Source organism: Oncorhynchus clarkii, chromosome 30 (assembly GCF_045791955.1).
Source record: "Oncorhynchus clarkii lewisi isolate Uvic-CL-2024 chromosome 30, UVic_Ocla_1.0, whole genome shotgun sequence".
Taxonomy (NCBI): domain Eukaryota; kingdom Metazoa; phylum Chordata; class Actinopteri; order Salmoniformes; family Salmonidae; genus Oncorhynchus; species Oncorhynchus clarkii.
Genome location: NC_092176.1, coordinates 23905675 through 23924431, shown reverse-complemented (window position 1 = coordinate 23924431; position 18757 = coordinate 23905675). Strand labels below are relative to the sequence as shown.

The following is an 18757-nucleotide window of genomic DNA, read 5'->3' as shown; positions in this document are numbered from 1 at the left end:
GCTCCACATACTCAACTAGTCTAAAGAAGGCCAGTTTTATTGCCTCTTTAATCAGCACAACAGTTTTCAGCTGTGCTAACATAATTGCAAAAGGGTTTTCTAACAATCAATTAGCCTTTTAAAATGCTAAACTTGGATTAGCTAATACAACGTGTCAATGGAACACAGGAGTGATGGTTGCTGATAATTGGTCTCTGTACTCCTATGTAGATATTCCATTAAAAAATCAGCTGTGTCCAGCTACAATAGTCATTTACAACATTAACAATGTCTACACTGTATTTCTGATCAATTATGTTATTTTAGTGGACCAAAAATGTGTTTTTCTTTCAAAAACAAGGACATTTCTAAGATATCAATAAAGTATAAACAGATCTGGATGGTTAAATCATTTAAATCATTATATCGGCCTCTAAAATCATTGACAGGTAGGACCACTGACTTTATGCCACCAGTAATTGTTTAAAAATAAATACATGTTCTTTTGAGAGAATATCTGTTAAATAATTTCCATACGGGGAGGAATGTTCTTGCAAAGTTCCAATGAAACATTAGAAAATTAATATTGGACATAAAAACCACATTCTGGGTAAGTTATGTTTGACATTTAGGGAATGTTCTCCTAACTCTAATGCCAAGACGTGCTAAACAGGTTCTCAGGAGGTTTTTGCTAACATACATAGAATGTTCCCCTAACTAACAGAAAACTGGACACTCAAACATGGAGAACATCACAAAAACATTCTCTCTTCCTAGAATTTGTTAGCTGGGGAGAAGTTGCCTATGATCTTACTGTTGATGTCAATAATATTGTAGGCAGCTTGCATAATAAATAATCCTGTTCAAACCTATCACTACTATGTTTTAAACATTCGTTGTTCAACATACACTTTGTGCAGATATGTGTAAGAGAATAACACAGGCTTACTATCTATGCATCCTTGTCTTGTCAGCTTTTTACCATCTAGCAACATCGCTACACCAACCTCTACAGCAGCTCCTTTTCTAGTGTTTTCCCTTTGATCGATGTCTAGAAGGCCTGGCAACTGAAACCTCAGTCTCCATTCAATCCCCCCGCCTTTGTTTTTCTACATGGCCTCTCATCATCATACTTATGGCCTGAAAAAAGCACTCCCACTACAAGTCTGCTTCTACGGAAACTTTATTTCTGAAAATGCAGTGCAAAAGTTGAGAAACTACTAAAAAAAGGTCTCAAGCCTAGATTGGTTAATGGCTCAAAGATTCAAAACAGACAAATCTGTTGACCAACTAAGCAGAAAGAACCAGGTTACAGAGACGATGCCAAAGCAACTGACGATAGCACTCCTAAACACAAACATTTCTGAACACAGAGAGTTCACTGTATAAGACAGTCAGTAGTCTAGAAAGTGGGATGGCACAGCCACAGACAGACATGGGTAGTGTCCCAAATGGTACACTATTCCCTATATAGTGCACTACTTTTGCCCGGGGGTCTGGTTAGGCTCTGGTCAAAAGTAGTGCACCATATAAGAATTGGGTTCCATTTGGGACATGCACATGGTGAATCAGAAAATAGTTAGGAATTCAGTTTAATACTGTAAGTTCCATGGAGCTGGCCAATATGAGAAGAGTAATGTGCATACAGTAAATCATTGAAAAACCCCTTTAGGAAAATCCCAAACAAAAACACAACCAAAGAAAAAACCCACATATAAATGCTATAACTGCTCATGATGTAATGGAAGTAATAAAGACAAACGCTGCTGAAAGGTTTAAGTGCACATCTTAGGAGATACAAAAGGCATATTAACCAAATTAAGACATGACACGGTTGTGCATAGTTTGAAAACACTTGAGCCCAAGGCAAACTGTCTCCAATACAACAGAGGCACAAAGTTTCGTAAATATTTCAAAATATAGACCAAATGTGATAAGGTTCAAAAATCAACATTTTTAATATGTGGGATATTTCCACACAAGTCTATCTATATTACTTTTATAGTTATTTCCAAGTATTGTGCTTATAGAACAGACTACAGTGCCACCTGAGGGACACTTATTACTACACCTGGACTGATATGTCCTCCGCTGAGTCCAAATGTGAAGACAGAGGTTGCAAATGGCACAAAAACACCCAGCTCTCAACAAACCTTCCCTTAATATAGTCAACACATTCCCTTAACATTCTGTAAACACTGAAGTCTGTTGTCTAACAATGAGATGTATTAGTACCATTATCAATGGAAGATCTGCATTGTACAGAATTAGTAGTACTGATGAAAACAAATTTACATCATTAGTCACTTATTGGGAGAACATGCAATCATTGTCTTTACAGTATGTCTTATTATATATCATAACCCATATCCTTTATTATGTCATGTTATAACACTCCTGACAAACATACCTCATGTCATAACGTCAGTAACGCTTTCCAAAACAACACTCAGACTAGCAGATCAGTGGATCTCAGTACCACGGTGAACTAGGGGCCATATTGAAGACTTCCAAATTAAAATTAGGTTATTGAGGACCTTTAATTGGTTAATTGATTGACTGACACTGAGGGATAGGCGGTGATGAGTGCGCCCAGCAGTACAACCATGATGGAGTTTCAGACGCACAGAGGGTTTGATGGGTGAGGGGCTCCTCTCTTCCCCCTCCCCGATCCCTCTCTTTTCACTCATCTCCCTTCATCTTCATCTGTGCCTGCATCTGGGTAATCATCTCCTGCATACGCCTCAGCTACAGAGAGAAGAGAAGGAAAGAGAGGGAAAGGGATAGTTGAATAAAATTAATACCAGAGAGAGAATACATTCGCCTAGCTTTCTAAGAGCCTCTATGCAAAACCACCTTTTTTCCAATAGAACCCATCTCCATCTAGTGGATCGTGGATAGAACTTCAAGTGGATCATTTGACTTCACACCCAACGGGGGTCAAATTGACTTATACTAATTCTCCCACTTAAGCATGTGACTGAATAAAAAAATATGCATTGATATTTCAATTTACACTAAAGCAGGTTAGTGCTCTGCATGTTGCAGACTGAAGGAATGCAAACAAACGTAACACTTAGCTAAGCTGATCTGGTATCCCAAGCTGCTTGCTACAAGAATGCAAGTCTGTCTAATAGGTCACATCCACAGTTTGTGACCAGTGTTAAACGACACCAAACCTCTGCAAAAGACAGCCCAGGTTCAATAGACTCTGGTCTCCACTCAACTTCATCTCAAACTGGACAGAGTGAATGGAGTGCTTAATGAAATGTGTGTTTCATATGATATGTTAGATGCTGCAAAACTCATTTTGTGCTCATTGTCTCGGCTAAAGCTGGAACTATCTAACATGATTTCTGATAGTGCCGCTCTAAATGTCTCATTTGTTTATTTCAGTTATTTTATTCTGTCTGACATTAATGTGGATTGTATTTTATTTGTTGACTGAATAACAAGAGCACTTTAAATAAAATAATAATTCACTAAGACTTACAAGTACAAACACTTCATGGGTCTTCAGAATTCACCAAACAATGTTCTTATATGGGTCCTCAGATCTTCAAAATGTTTTACAGCTGCACCGTCGAGAGCATCCTGACCAGTTGCATCACTGCCTGGTATGGCAACTGCTCGGCCTCCGACCGCAAGGCACTATAGAGGGTAGTGCGTACGGCCCAGTACATCACTGGGGCCAAACTTCCTGCCATCCAGGACCTCTATACTAGGCGGTGTCAGAGTAAGGCACCAAGTCTAGGTCCAAGAGGCTTCTAAACAGCTTCTAGCCCCAAACCATAAGACTCCTGAACATCTAATCAAATGGCTACCCAGACTATAAGCATTTCAATGTAAGGTCTAGACCTATTGTATTCGGCGCATGTGACAAATACAATTTGATTTCTAAATCATCTATTTCTGGTTGACTGAAAACTTCTGACCCTCTTCATAAAGTAGTACCAGTAACATCAGTCAAGGAACAGAAACCGTCAAAACATATGGTGTACGAAACCAATCTGACCTCCCATAAGGACACAGCCATAGAATAGTAATTTAATAGGATCTTTATGGACACAGCCCCCACCAGCAGCCAAGCCAGTATAAACCCTGTATTCAATACTCTTTACATCACCTGACTCATTCCCACCATTTAACTGGGACAGGAAGTCAGATATGTCATATCCTGTACAGACATGCATGTTTACTAACAGCTTTAATTGGACGTGCATGTTTAATAACAGCTTTAATTGCACTCCACCATCTCTATACTTCGCAATGGCAAAACAAACAGCCCAATCAGAGGGAATTCGGAAGCATCGGGTCATTTGTTATTCTCCGACAGATCACTGGCTGCATGGTTTAGTATGGACAAAAGGGTAGAGGCAAACACCCTTGTCTCTCACGTTAACCCTGTATTAGCTACTCACCTCAGCCTCCTTCTGCAGGAGAATCTGGTCTTTGTCAACCACATCCTCTTCCACAGCTCTGTAGGGGAATAATAAGGAACATAACTGTAATAGCCTCAGCATCAGCCTGTGTGCGCGCGTATATATATATATATATATAACACTGCAGACGGACCTGCCAGCTCTCTTCAGTCTCTCTGAGCGAAAGTTCTCGTAGTGCAGGTCCTGCGTGACCTCCTGGAGGTCCTGCATGTGGGTGCTGAAAACACACACAACCATCACTATACGGCTAGTACGAACCCCCATAACACCCACTAGATTGGACTGCACCACTAGAGGAAGCAACAGATGGGCAGACTTGAAGTTCTCTATTCACCCACTAGATGGCAATATAGTAATACATAAAGAAAAAGCAGGGATAAGAGCATGCATAGATTCCTATTACTTTACATGTAGTATTAAAGGCTACCTGTTCATACATTTGATTAATTGTTTTTTTTAACAAAAGTTGCATTGCATTGTCATGGTGACTCACACAAGCATGGTGCGTAGTTTGAGGAAGTCGTTGTGCTCTGGGTTCTCCACCTCCACGACCCCCCAGGGGTAGAGACGACCTCTTATTTTCTTCCCTTTCACCTCAATCAGCTGGTTCGAACCAATCACAGCAAATGGAATGCTCGCCTGAGGGGGAGGAGTAAAGGGGGAGAGATGGATAGAAGGGTGAGGAAGATAAAGGGAGACAGAGAGGAGTGTGAAAACAAAGGGATATAGAGATAGAGATCAAGGAAGGAAATAATGACCAGATGGTTCAGGTTTGACATAACGCTGACCTACAGTATATCACAAAAGTGAGTACACCCCAAAAGTTAGTACACCCTGAAACTGTGCTGCAGCTCAGATTCAGGGTCTTGGCAATCTTCTTATAGCCCAGGCCATCTTTATGTAGAGCAACAATTCTTTTTTTCAGATCCTCAGAGAGTTCTTTGCCATGAGGTGCCATGTTGAACTTCCAGTGACCAGTCAGTATGAGGAGTGTGAGCGCGATGACACCACATTTAACACACCTGCTACCCATTCACACCTGAGACCTTGTAACACTAACGAGTCACATGACACCGGAGAGGGAAAATGGCTGATTGGGCCCAATTTGGACATTTTCACTTAGGGGTGTACTTTCTCTTAATTGGTGTTAGTATTTCTGTGGCTACGTCATCCCAAATGACACCCTATTACCTACATAGTGCACTACTTTTGACCAGATGGCAAAAATAGTGCACTACATAGGGAATATGGTGCCATTTGCCTGTGTGTGTCGTACCTTCAGTACTCGTGTCTGCTCCTTGAACTCCTCATCCTCATCTGAGTCAGCGTCTGGCAGCTGGTAGATCCTGATGCCATGCTCTGCAATCTCATCCAGGATCTAACACAGAAACATACACACAGGGTCAAAAACCCGCCGTGACCTTTTGACCTTTCAAACTCTCTCAGGCAGATGAAGTTACCCCTAGGCACTGATCTAAGGTCAGTTTCACAATCTGTGCCTAAGGGCAACCTGTACTGGCCAGAGCCGCCCCCAACCAAGCAAGAATCCCTCTCATCTGAACTAGGCAGTTGATAATTTTCGATGTCACTGCTGTCTGTCAGGCCCCTCTTCCCTCTGTTCTCGCTCTCCTGTGTCACTGTTTCAGACATGGCCCAGCCTCCACGACAGGAGTAAGATTCTGGACACGCCATTTCCTTCTCCCTCTTAATACTTCTAGTTCTAGCCACTTGCCCCGGTCCTCAACACTATCTGGAGAATAAAATATCCCACTTGCCCCGGTCCTCAACACTATCTGGAGAAAAAAACATCCCACTTGCCCCGGTCCTCAACACTATCTGGAGAATAAAACATCCCACTTGCCCCGGTCCTCAACACTATCTGGAGAATAAAACATCCCACTTGCCCCGGTCCTCAACACTATCTGGAGAATAAAACATCCCACTTGCCCCGGTCCTCAACACTATCTGGAGAATAAAACATCCCACTTGCCCCGGTCCTCAACACTATCTGGAGAATAAAACATCCCACTTGCCCCGGTCCTCAACACTATCTGGAGAATAAAACATCCCACTTGCCCCGGTCCTCAACACTATCTGGAGAATAAAACATCCCACTTGCCCCGGTCCTCAACACTATCTGGAGAATAAAACATCCCACTTGCCCCGGTCCTCAACACTATCTGGAGAATAAAACATCCCACTTGCCCCGGTCCTCAACACTATCTGGAGAATAAAACATCCCACTTGCCCCGGTCCTCAACACTATCTGGAGAATAAAACATCCCACTTGCCCCGGTCCTCAACACTATCTGGAGAATAAAACATCCCACTTGCCCCGGTCCTCAACACTATCTGGAGAATAAAACATCCCACTTGCCCCGGTCCTCAACACTATCTGGAGAATAAAACATCCCACTTGCCCCGGTCCTCAACACTATCTGGAGAATAAAACATCCCACTTGCCCCGGTCCTCAACACTATCTGGAGAATAAAACATCCCACTTGCCCCGGTCCTCAACACTATCTGGAGAATAAAACATCCCACTTGCCCCGGTCCTCAACACTATCTGGAGAATAAAACATCCCACTTGCCCCGGTCCTCATCACTATCTGGAGAATAAAACATCCCACTTGCCCCGGTCCTCAACACTATCTGGAGAATAAAACATCCCACTTGCCCCGGTCCTCAACACTATCTGGAGAATAAAACATCCCACTTGCCCCGGTCCTCAACACTATCTGGAGAATAAAACATCCCACTTGCCCCGGTCCTCAACACTATCTGGAGAATAAAACATCCCACTTGCCCCGGTCCTCAACACTATCTGGAGAATAAAACATCCCACTTGCCCCGGTCCTCAACACTATCTGGAGAATAAAACATCCCACTTGCCCCGGTCCTCAACACTATCTGGAGAATAAAACATCCCACTTGCCCCGGTCCTCAACACTATCTGGAGAATAAAACATCCCACTTGCCCCGGTCCTAGTTCACTTCCCTACACCTCTTCAGGGCGACACCAGGAGAGGGCTTTTGACTACACTACAGTCAGTCCACTACTGCACTGCTGAGAGCCAGAGAATACCTGGTGTTTTGTGCAGCCTCACAGGCCCAGGGACTTTAATTAACTACCCCTAGGGTGGAGACGAGGGAGAGAGAGGGTGTGTTTGTGAGAGATGTCTAACAGGCCCAGGGACTTTAATTAACTACCCCTAGGGTGGAGACGGGGGAGAGAGAGGGTGTGTTTGTGAGAGATGTCTAACAGACCCAGGGACTTTAATTAACTACCCCTAGGGTGGAGACGGGGGAGAGAGAGGGTGTGTTTGTGAGAGATGTCTAACAGGGCCAGGGACTTTAATTAACTACCCCTAGGGTGGAGACGGGGGAGAGAGAGGGTGTGTTTGTGAGGGATGTCTAACAGGCCCAGGGACTTTAATTAACTACCCCTAGGGTAGAGACGGGGGAGAGAGAGGGTGTGTTTGTGAGAGATGTCTAACAGAGTCATAAGGAAAGTTCTCCCCACTCCTTTGTTCAGCCTCCAGCAGTGAAGCAACAACACAAAGGCCTTTCTTCACCAGTATCTAGAGGACAGGTGGAAATGTTTATTTTATACATCAAACGTGTATTTTTCTCTGTTTTCTCAAGAGCAAAATTCAATTAACAATGCATGAGTGTTGCATAACTGAGCCCAAAAATGTCAAGTGTTGTTTCCCTGACATTTTTGGGACTTTCATGTAATCTATAAAGTACAGTAGAGAGGGAAACAGGAACCCAGGATGTGAGAGCAGCCTTTTCCTACAGAGCAGGCCACTGTTCCAGCTCCTGTTATGGCTGTGGGTTGTTTTCTCAGAGCAGAGTGTGTGTTATAGGGTGTGTGTGGGGAGAGGAGGGTATTGTTAAGGACAACTGAAAACAAACAGACCTACTGGACCCAGAGGACAGCTGGACACAGAACAAGACCCGTTCCCCATCACACACGACCTGTGGATTCTTCCCACACAGAACAGAAACATCAGTATTGTGGGGTAAGAGTTCGGGAAACGTGCCACCGAGGGGAAATAAACAGATATCACACAATGGCAGGGAAAAAAGTAACAAACAACAAAACTGGTTACGTCAATCCAGTTTAAAATGCTGAAAAACTCCTGCAGGGCCACAGCGACCAACAACACACTCAACAACCAACTGCCATAACAAAAGGTTTCATGTGAATCATCCAGTGATATCAGTGGGAGATTTATAGGAACGCGGGAGTTGCATCTCAACTAAAAACCAATATCTCAACTGGTGTTTGGACCTGTTCCCCAACCTGCTAAGCCTAATAACTATTTACCTGGATTTACCTAACATCTATTTACAGCAGCCTGACTTAACCATCCACACCTGTAATCACTAGCTTCAGGGGTGATGTGTTCAAACCACTGCCTGATCTAAATACGTCTAAATGACAAATATAACATACAATGTTAGGCAAGTCAATTATATTTGTTATCCTATTTATTTAGATTTCTTTACTATACTCATTCATCACACTTTAAAGTCACTGAAAATAAGTACATTTCATAGGCTTGCATTTAAAGTGGATTTTAGCAGTCATCTAACAATACAAGTAATCCTGACAGAGATATTGGGCTTTTGTACAGGATACCAGGCCTCTTAGTTGCAACATGCGGCGCTGCTGTAACAGAGTATTGACATGCTCCTACACAATCCTCTCTCCTTACTGTCTAACTAGAAGGCTGATTACAGTCCTGTGTTGTAATTGGCAGAGAGAAGGTAGATATGGGGGCCATTTTGGTTTTTATGACCCACCAGCTCTACGTCTCACTCTCTCTCTGCCTGCCTCCGTCTCTCTCGCTCTGCCTGCCTCAGTCTCTCTCTCTCTGCCTGCCTCCGTCTCTCTGTCTGCCTCCGTCTCTCTGCCTGTCTCCGTCTCTCTGCCTGCCTCCGTCTCTCTGCCTGCCTCCGTCTCTCTGCCTGCCTCCGTCTCTCTGCCTGCCTCCGTCTCTCTCTCTGTCTCTCTGCCTGCCTCCGTCTCTCTCTCTGTCTCTCTGCCTGCCTCCGTCTCTCTCTCTGTCTCTCTGCCTGCCTCCGTCTCTCTCTCTCTGCCTCCGTCTCTCTCTCGCTCTGCCTGCCTGCCTCCGTCCGTCTCTCTGCCTGCCTGCCTGCCTGCCTCCGTCCGTCTCTCTGCCTGCCTGCCTCCGTCCATCCATCTGTCTCTCTCTGCCTGCCTGCCTCCGTCCGTCTCTCGCTCTCTGCCTGCCTCCGTCCGTCCGTCTCCCTCTCTGCCTGCCTGCGTCCGTCCGTCTCTCTCTCTCTCCCTGCCTGCCTGCCTCCGTCCGTCCGTCCGTCTCTCTCTCTCTCTCCCTGTCTGCCTCCGTCCGTCCGTCTGTCCGTCTCTCTCTCTCTCTCCCTGCCTGCCTCCGTCCCTCTCTCTGCCCATCCATCTCTCGCTCCCTGACTGCCTCCGTCCGTCCCTCGCTCCCTGCCTACCTCCGTCCGTCCGTCCGTCCGTCTCTCTCTCACTCCCTGCCTGCCTCCGTCTCTCTCTCGCTCCCTGCCTGCCTCCGTCCGTCCGTCGCTCGCTCGCTCCGTCCCTGCCTCCGTCCGTCTCTCGCTCGCTGCGTCCGTCGCTGCCTGCCTGCCTCTCTCTCTCTCCCTGCCTGCCTCCGTCCGTCCGTCTCTCTCTCGCTCCCTGCCTGCCTCCGTCCGTCCGTCTCTCGCTCGCTCCCTGCCTGCCTCCCTCCCTCCGTCCGTCCGTCCGTCTCTCGCTCGCTCGCCCTCTCTCTCTCTCTGTCCGTCTCTCTGCCTGCCTCCCTCTCTCTCTCTCTCTCCCTCTCCCGTCCCCCTCCCTCTGCGTCCGTCCGTCCGTCTCTCTCTCGCTCCCTGCCTGCCTCCGTCCGTCCGTCTCTCTCTCTCCCTGCCTGCCTCCGTCTGTCCGTCTCTCTCTCTCCCTGCCTGCCTCCGTCCCTCGCTCCCTGCCTACCTCCGTCCGTCCGTCCGTCTCTCTCTCACTCCCTGCCTGCCTCCGTCTCTCTCTCGCTCCCTGCCTGCCTCCGTCCGTCCGTCGCTCGCTCGCTCCCTCCCTGCCTCCGTCCGTCTCTCGCTCGCTGCGTCCGTCGCTGCCTGCCTGCCTCTCTCTCTCTCCCTGCCTGCCTCCGTCCGTCCGTCTCTCTCTCGCTCCCTGCCTGCCTCCGTCCGTCTCTCGCTCGCTCCCTGCCTGCCTCCCTCCCTCCCTCCCTCCGTCCGTCCGTCTCTCGCTCGCTCGCCCTCTCTCTCTCTCTGTCCGTCTCTCTGCCTGCCTCCCTCTCTCTCTCTCTCCCTCTCCCGTCCCCCTCCCTCTGCGTCCGTCCGTCCGTCTCTCTCTCGCTCCCTGCCTGCCTCCGTCCGTCCGTCTCTCTCTCTCCCTGCCTGCCTCCGTCTGTCCGTCTCTCTCTCTCTCCCTGCCTGCCTCCGTCCCTCTCTCTGCCTGCCTCCGTCCGTCTGTCCATCCATCCATCTCTCGCTCCCTGCCTGCCTCCGTCCGTCCCTCCCTCTGTCCCTGCCTACCTCCGTCTGTCCGTCCGTCCGTCCGTCTCTCTCGCTCCCTGCCTGCCTCCGTCCGTCCCTCGCTCCCTGCCTCCCTCCCTCCGTCCGTCCGTCTCTCTCTCACTCCCTGCCTGCCTCCGTCTCTCTCTCGCTCCCTGCCTCCGTCCGTCCGTCGCTCGCTCGCTCCCTCCCTGCCTCCGTCCGTCTCTCACTCGCTCGCTGCGTCCGTCGCTGCCTGCCTGCCTCTCTCTCTCTCTCTCCCTGCCTGCGTCCGTCGCTGCCTGCCTGCCTCTCTCTCTCTCTCCCTGCCTGCGTCCGTCCATCTCTCTCTCGCTCCCTGCCTGCCTCCGTCCGTCTCTCGCTCGCTCCCTGCCTGCCTCCGTCCGTCTCTCGCTCGCTCCCTGCCTGCCTCCGTCCGTCCGTCTCTCGCTCGCTCGCCCTCTCTCTCTGTCCGTCTCTCTGCCTGCCTGCCTCCCTCTCTCTCTCTCTCTCTCTCTCTCTCCCTCTCCCGTCCCCCTCCCTCTGCGTCCGTCCGTCCGTCTCTCTCTCGCTCCCTGCCTGCCTCCGTCTCTCTCTCGCTCCCTGCCTGCCTCCGTCCGTCCGTCGCTCGCTCGCTCCCTCCCTGCCTGCCTGCCTGCCTCCGTCGCTCGCTCCCTCCCTGCCTGCCTGCCTGCCTGCCTGCCTCCGTCCGTCTCTCACTCGCTGCATCCGTCGCTGCCTGCCTGCCTCTCTCTCTCTCCCTGCCTGCCTGCGTCCGTCTCTCGCTCGCTCGCCCTCTCTCTCTGTCCGTCTCTCTGCCTGCCTCCCTCTCTCTCTCCCTCCCGTCCCCCTCCCTCTGCGTCCGTCTGTCCGTCCCCCTCCCTCTGCCTGCCTCCGTGCGTCCCCTTCCCTCTCCCTGCCTGCCTGCCTCCGTCCGTCCGTCCCTCCCTCCCTCCGCCTGCCTGCCTGCCTCCGTCCGTCCCCCTCCCTCCCTCCGCCTGCCTCAGCCTCTCTCCCTCTCTCTCTCCGCCTGCCTCCGCCTCTCTCTCTCCGCCTGCCTCCGCCTCTCTCCCTCTCTCTCTCCGCCTGCCTCCGCCTCTCTCCCTCTCTCTCTCCGCCTGCCTCCGCCTCTCTCCCTCTCTCTCTCCGCCTGCCTCCGCCTCTCTCCCTCTCTCTCTCCGCCTGCCTCCGCCTCTCTCCCTCTCTCTCCGCCTGCCTCCGCCTCTCTCCCTCTCTCCGCCTGCCTCCGCCTCTCTCCCTCTCTCCGCCTGCCTCCGCCTCTCTCCCTCTCTCCGCCTGCCTCCGCCTCTCTCCCTCTCTCTCTCCGCCTGCCTCCGCCTCTCTCCCTCTCTCTCTCCGCCTGCGTCCGCCTCTCTCCCTCTCTCTCCGCCTGCCTCCGCCTCTCTCCCTCTCTCCGCCTGCCTCCGCCTCTCTCCCTCTCTCCGCCTGCCTCCGCCTCTCTCCCTCTCTCCGCCTGCCTCCGCCTCTCTCCCTCTCTCCGCCTGCCTCCCTCTCTCCGCCTGCCTCCGCCTCTCCGCCTGCCTCCGCCTCTCTCCCTCTCTCCGCCTGCCTCTCTCCCTCTCTCCGCCTGCCTCCGCCTCTCTCCCTCTCTCCGCCTGCCTCCGCCTCTCTCCCTCTCTCCGCCTGCCTCCGCCTCTCTCCCTCTCTCCGCCTGCCTCCGCCTCTCTCCCTCTCTCCGCCTGCCTCCGCCTCTCTCCCTCTCTCCGCCTGCCTCCGCCTCTCTCCCTCTCTCCGCCTGCCTCCGCCTCTCTCCCTCTCGCCGCCTGCCTCCGCCTCTCTCCCTCTCGCCGCCTGCCTCCGCCTCTCTCCCTCTCGCCGCCTGCCTCCGTCTCTCTCTCTGCCTCGCTCTCCGTTGCTGTGTTTGATTTGGCAGGCCAGGTCTCTGGTAACAATGGCACACAGGGTTCTGCCTCAGTATTAATTAGAAAAGGAAGTGAGAGCTTCTGATTTAAACGCTTGGTTTGTTTTGATATGTGATCTAATATGACTGTGTGTAAGTGGAGCTGTGATGAGGAGGAGGAAGAAACATTAAATAAATAAATTATAAGGGTGGGGAGGGACATTCTTACTGTATGGGGTATTATGGAGACAGTGAATATGATAAGTTGAAACACTTTTGTCCCAAATGGCACCCTATTCCCTACATAGTGCACTACTTTTTGACCAGGGCCATAGGATATGGAGATATATATATATATATATATAGAGGATGTTTTATCTACATAGGGAAAAAGAAAATATTGAGTCACTTAGGCCTCCAACACACACTAACAGATGCAGTAACCCTGGTTACAGACACCATGGAATAACAAACACAAATCATATTTCCATATGGTTTTCTCATAAACATGACCTCAAAGTAAACCCAATATAAAAACACCCACAGGAGTATGACTATCATAGCCACAAACCAATAGAAAAACAGTCACAAACACACACCTGGGTTAAGCCCCGCTCCACCACAGTACAGTTAGCTACAGTGGCCACATACCATAATGGTGTTTGTAGATAGCAGCCTCTACATTATGAGAACAACAGTCCCAATCTTTGTGGCTATGTCCCAAATATCAACCTATTCCCTTTATATAGCACTACTTTTGATCAGAGCCCTATGGGCCCAGGTCAAACGTAGTGCACTATAAAGGGAATAGGGTGCCATTTGGGACACATCCTGTGTAACATCAGCCACAGACCACAGCCCTGTCTGTCCACCTGGCCCTACTCTTGGCCTGACTCAGCAGCCTGTTCAGGTCTGCCATCATGGGCTGTTTGTGCCCACTAAACAACTAGTCCACCAGGGAACAATGCTTGGAAGTGAAACTATGCACCTAAGGAAAGTCTTATGAAATCAACAAATCAGAGTGAAAAACGAATGGCATCATTAAACTCTTATCGACCCAGGGTGAGGAGGGCAAGGAAGCAGTGGCCCAGAATGCTAAGTAAGCTTTATGTAACATTACAGACCACAGCCTCTGTAGCCAATAAAGCTATCCAATACACAATGAATAACAACCAAAAATGTCATATTTGACCACTGACTGAGCTCACACATGCTCCTGCTAACATGGCTCACACACATAACACAACCAATGATGGAGTCAGTGGGGGAAAACGCTGACTGCGCATTAGATCCCTCTAGGTCCCTCCCTCAAAAACAACTTTAATTCAAAATGTAATTTGTTAACCTTAAGCCCTGAGAGAACAAATGATTCCGTCTTTCCAGGAAATGTCTTGAGACTTACCCTCCTGCTGCCCCTAGGGAGTCAGAGGGGGTGACGGAGCCCCAACAATACTCACTCTGAGGGAGGCAAGCTGAGGGTATTAGACACCCATGCCACCCCCTCCACACACACACACCTCTCTCTCGCTCTCTGTAGGATCAGCTCTCGGGTTGGGATAATCTGGCAGACAGCAGGAGAATGAATGTGTGTGTGTGGAGAGAAAGACGACGTGGAGCTTAGGATCTCCATGGGGGGCGATTGCCAAGGAGAGGATGCCTGTAATGGTACATACTGTCTGGGGCTGCCTGTAAACCTGCCCCAGCCTCTCAGTATTACACAACTAGCCTTTGACTCCCTGCTCCATCTTTTGCCCCCAAGGCCCCTAACATCTGGCCCTAGGGCTGAGAAGCTCCAGGTGATCCTGTCGAAGATTCATTCAGCTTCCCAAATGGCACCCTATTGCCTATATAGTCCACTACTTTTGACCTGGGCCCAGAGGGCTCTGGTCAAAAGTAGTGCACAATATAGGGAATAGGGTGCCATTTTGGAGGCAACCTCATACAGACATCCTGACGACTGCACCATGATCTGGCTGCCCAGACAGTAATGTACAGTAGCATGGAGGTGTACAGGTACGCAGGCTAACAGAGACCCTCACAGCACTGCATGGGAAAACAGAGTAGCTTTCTTCTTTCGTCCAGATCAGAAATGAAAAGGGTGAAGCAAAGAGTGACTCATTCTGAAAGAGCATTTAAACAAAGACATCAAGTTGACATTCCAGACCTATTCACTGGACCACAAGAGCAGAGGTCCTTCCTGTAATTACTGTACCAGACTGGACCGGTCCTGCTCGGTCTGCCCAGGTTGGGAGCATGGGAATGGAGGGGTGTTGGGGAAGACAGTCACTAAGGTAACTAGTGGGGCTTAATGCGTAATTTAAAAAAGGCAACGGAATGACAGCAACCCCCCCCCTCTCTCGACTGGGAGCATTCGTACAGTAGAGCTAAGGCCCAACCGATCCACAGACCACCCACACAAACTCTGATCACAGAGTGTGAAGGAAAGTTCAGTACAGTACTAATTAAGCCTAGTAATAATGTATAAGCTAGTATCACAAAGGAACATGTCAGCTTAAGAGTTTTGAAAGGGGCTCAGGCTACCTCAGGCTGGTTCTGGTTGTCACAGTGCAGTTTCACAGTAGGTTGAACATAAATGTAGTAAGAAACTAATATATCTATTAACCCCGTAGGTCGAAGCCCTTAGATCGCAATATCTAGTAAGCTAACATATGGAATTGCTTTAAGATGGTCATGAAATGTATCATTTAGCCATTTGATTTAGAATTTTAGGCCCCCTGTAGGTATACTTTTTAAAAATAAACAAATTATTTGATGAAACATTGAATTTGGTCATTACTGGTAAATCCCATAGAGACGTATTGAATAACACTCATTAATGGCAAAAACAGAAAGTCGAAAAATGAATCAGAAGAGACAAGGTTTTGAAGTGTCTTCTATATCTGAAAGATATAAGATGTTTGGTTTACTCCTATGCAGTTTTTGCAGTTTTTACAGCCAGGTGCTGAGCTTCCTTCAGACCACTCCCCTGAAGCTTGAGTGCATTGAGATTGGTGACATATTAGTTTATAGCTCCAACGGTTCGGTCTGGACAGTCGGTTTTGAGAGAAGACCTCTTTGAAAGGAGGACATCCGCGACAGAGAGTTCAGACGACGGCCGTAAAGTTTGTGGATGTCGTAGAGCTAAATGTGAGAGTCTCCCCTTTGGTGACATATTCGTTTGTAGCTCACATGGTTTGGGTTTTACAGACGATTTAGTGATGATTTTCTTGTCCGGATCCTCTCATGTGTACAATCACAAGCCCTGTGTTATGGAATAATAACACGTGAACTTTATATCACCGGAAAGAAGGGATTGAGATGTAGCCACTACAAGATGGTAAGTCTCTAGCATAAACACATGGATAGATATAATTACTTCACCATCTTGACTTCAAGATCTTCTGACTTCTAGGGGCTAATATCTTTACTTAAATTATTTGTCTAACTAATAAGTAGATTCTATGTCTTTCTTTTGATGGGGTGTCAGGCAAAACAATTATTCAGGGGGGAGACTAAGATGTTCCAAAAGCAAGGAAACCTGCTGTTTTCTCACTGTAAAAGGCCCGTTCCAAATCCACTCCTGAGAAGGTAATTGTGTGTTAGTCATTCTCTCCACGGAGGGAAATGTGTATTTATTATTTTTAATCCTGCAGAAGCGCGGGCATGCCCTGGCACAATGACTGCCACAGGACAGACAAATACAGTGCCTTGCGAAAGTATTCGGCCCCCTTGAACTTTGCGACCTTTTGCCACATTTCAGGCTTCAAACATAAAGATATAAAACTGTATTTTTTTGTGAAGAATCAACAACAAGTGGGACACAATCATGAAGTGGAACGACATTTATTGGATATTTCAAACTTTTTTAACAAATCAAAAACTGAAAAATTGGGCGTGCAAAATTATTCAGCCCCTTTACTTTCAGTGCAGCAAACTCTCTCCAGAAGTTCAGTGAGGATCTCTGAATGATCCAATGTTGACCTAAATGACTAATGATGATAAATACAATCCACCTGTGTGTAATCAAGTCTCCGTATAAATGCACCTCCACTGTGATAGTCTCAGAGGTCCGTTAAAAGCGCAGAGAGCATCATGAAGAACAAGGAACACACCAGGCAGGTCCGAGATACTGTTCTGAAGAAGTTTAAAGCCGGATTTGGATACAAAAAGATTTCCCAAGCTTTAAACATCCCAAGGAGCACTGTGCAAGCGATAATATTGAAATGGAAGGAGTATCAGACCACTGCAAATCTACCAAGACCTGGCCGTCCATCTAAACTTTCAGCTCATACAAGGAGAAGACTGATCAGAGATGCAGCCAAGAGGCCCATGATCACTCTGGATGAACTGCAGAGATCTACAGCTGAGGTGGGAGACTCTGTCCATAGGACAACAATCAGTCGTATATTGCACAAATCTGGCCTTTATGGAAGAGTGGCAAGAAGAAAGCCATTTCTTAAAGATATCCATAAAAAGTGTTGTTTAAAGTTTGCCACAAGCCACCTGGGAGACACACCAAACATGTGGAAGAAGGTGCTCTGGTCAGATGAAACCAAAATTGAACTTTTTGGCAACAATGCAAAACGTTATGTTTGGCGTAAAAGCAACACAGCTGAACACACCATCCCCACTGTCAAACAAGGTGGTGGCAGCATCATGGTTTGGGCCTGCTTTTCTTCAGCAGGGACAGGGAAGATGGTTAAAATTGATGGGAAGATGGATGGAGCCAAATACAGGACCATTCTGGAAGAAAACCTGATGGAGTCTGCAAAAGACCTGAGACTGGGACGGAGATTTGTCTTCCAACAAGACAATGATCCAAAACATAAAGCAAAATCTACAATGGAATGGTTCAAAAATAAACATATCCAGGTGTTAGAATGGCCAAGTCAAAGTCCAGGCCTGAATCCAATCGAGAATCTGTGGAAAGAACTGAAAACTGCTGTTCACAAATGCTCTCCATCCAACCTCACTGAGCTCGAGCTGTTTTGCAAGGAGGAATGGGAAAAAATGTCAGTCTCTCGATGTGCAAAACTGATAGAGACATACCCCAAGCGACTTACAGCTGTAATCGCAGCAAAAGGTGGCGCTACAAAGTATTAACTTAAGGGGGCTGAATAATTTTGCACGCCCAATTTTTCAGTTTTTGATTTGTTAAAAAAGTTTGAAATATCCAATAAATGTCGTTCCACTTCATGATTATGTCCCACTTGTTGTTGATTCTTCACAAAAAAATACAGTTTTATAGCTTTATGTTTGAAGCCTGAAATGTGGCAAAAGGTCGCAAAGTTCAAGGGGGCCGAATACTTTCGCAAGGCACTGTAAATACCACAGAATTGTTGGAGTAACAGGCAGGAAAAGGACTGGACAACGACCACACGGACACACACACACAGGAGAGACCTCAGTAAGGATGAGGTCATTATCAGTGTTTGACCTTTACCCATACAAACACTCATTGGTCTTTAGTAGTTAAGACCCATTAGATGCTCAGAGGAAAAAATAAACAATGCAGGATTTGGGGAGGGAATACAAGGTATTATGGCAAACTGTACTCCACTGCTACTATCGGCCTAGAGACTGAGGTATAGCGCTATACTACGCTACTAATACCCCTGTGGGGCTGTAGCGCTGGTTCACATAGCAGGAGCAAGGCTGAGAGGACTGAGGATGCCTGGGAGAGTCGACAGGAGTGAGACAATGACGGGAAAGCTGTGACAGCATCACGGGCGGCGGCCTGGGTGATATATGACTGCCGCACGGCCAAACTGCCTTCCGCGAGAACAGGAGAAGAGGGGGGAGAGAGAAAGGGAGGGCCGAACAATTGGTTGTACCCCCCCCCCCCCCCGGCTCAGCGCTTGAAAATAACTCCTCCTGAACTCTCCAGCCATCTCTGACCTCTGCCTCCCTTCAAACTACAGTGGCCATGTAGTGACCTAATAGTAGCAATTGCAGTAAAATAACTAA

General features: G+C 48.2%; 1 protein-coding gene across 2 annotated transcripts in view; it reads right to left on the bottom strand.

The window, feature by feature from the left end:
* Positions 1 to 1144: 1144 nt before the first annotated feature.
* LOC139389335 (septin-2) overlaps positions 1145 to 18757 on the bottom strand; it is a 40711-nt gene continuing 23098 nt past the window's right edge. Inside the window, exons 8-12 of one of the 2 annotated variants that reach the window (XM_071136007.1) lie at positions 5698 to 5799; positions 4915 to 5060; positions 4555 to 4638; positions 4401 to 4458; positions 1145 to 2727 (exon numbers count right to left, since the gene is read on the bottom strand). In XM_071136007.1, the coding sequence (XP_070992108.1) occupies positions 2662 to 2727; positions 4401 to 4458; positions 4555 to 4638; positions 4915 to 5060; positions 5698 to 5799 (456 nt within the window). In that variant the 3' untranslated portion in view covers positions 1145 to 2661. Of the gene's footprint in view, positions 2728 to 4400; positions 4639 to 4914; positions 5061 to 5697; positions 5800 to 18757 lie in introns of both variants that reach the window. The other variant, XM_071136005.1, reaches the window with a different exon arrangement.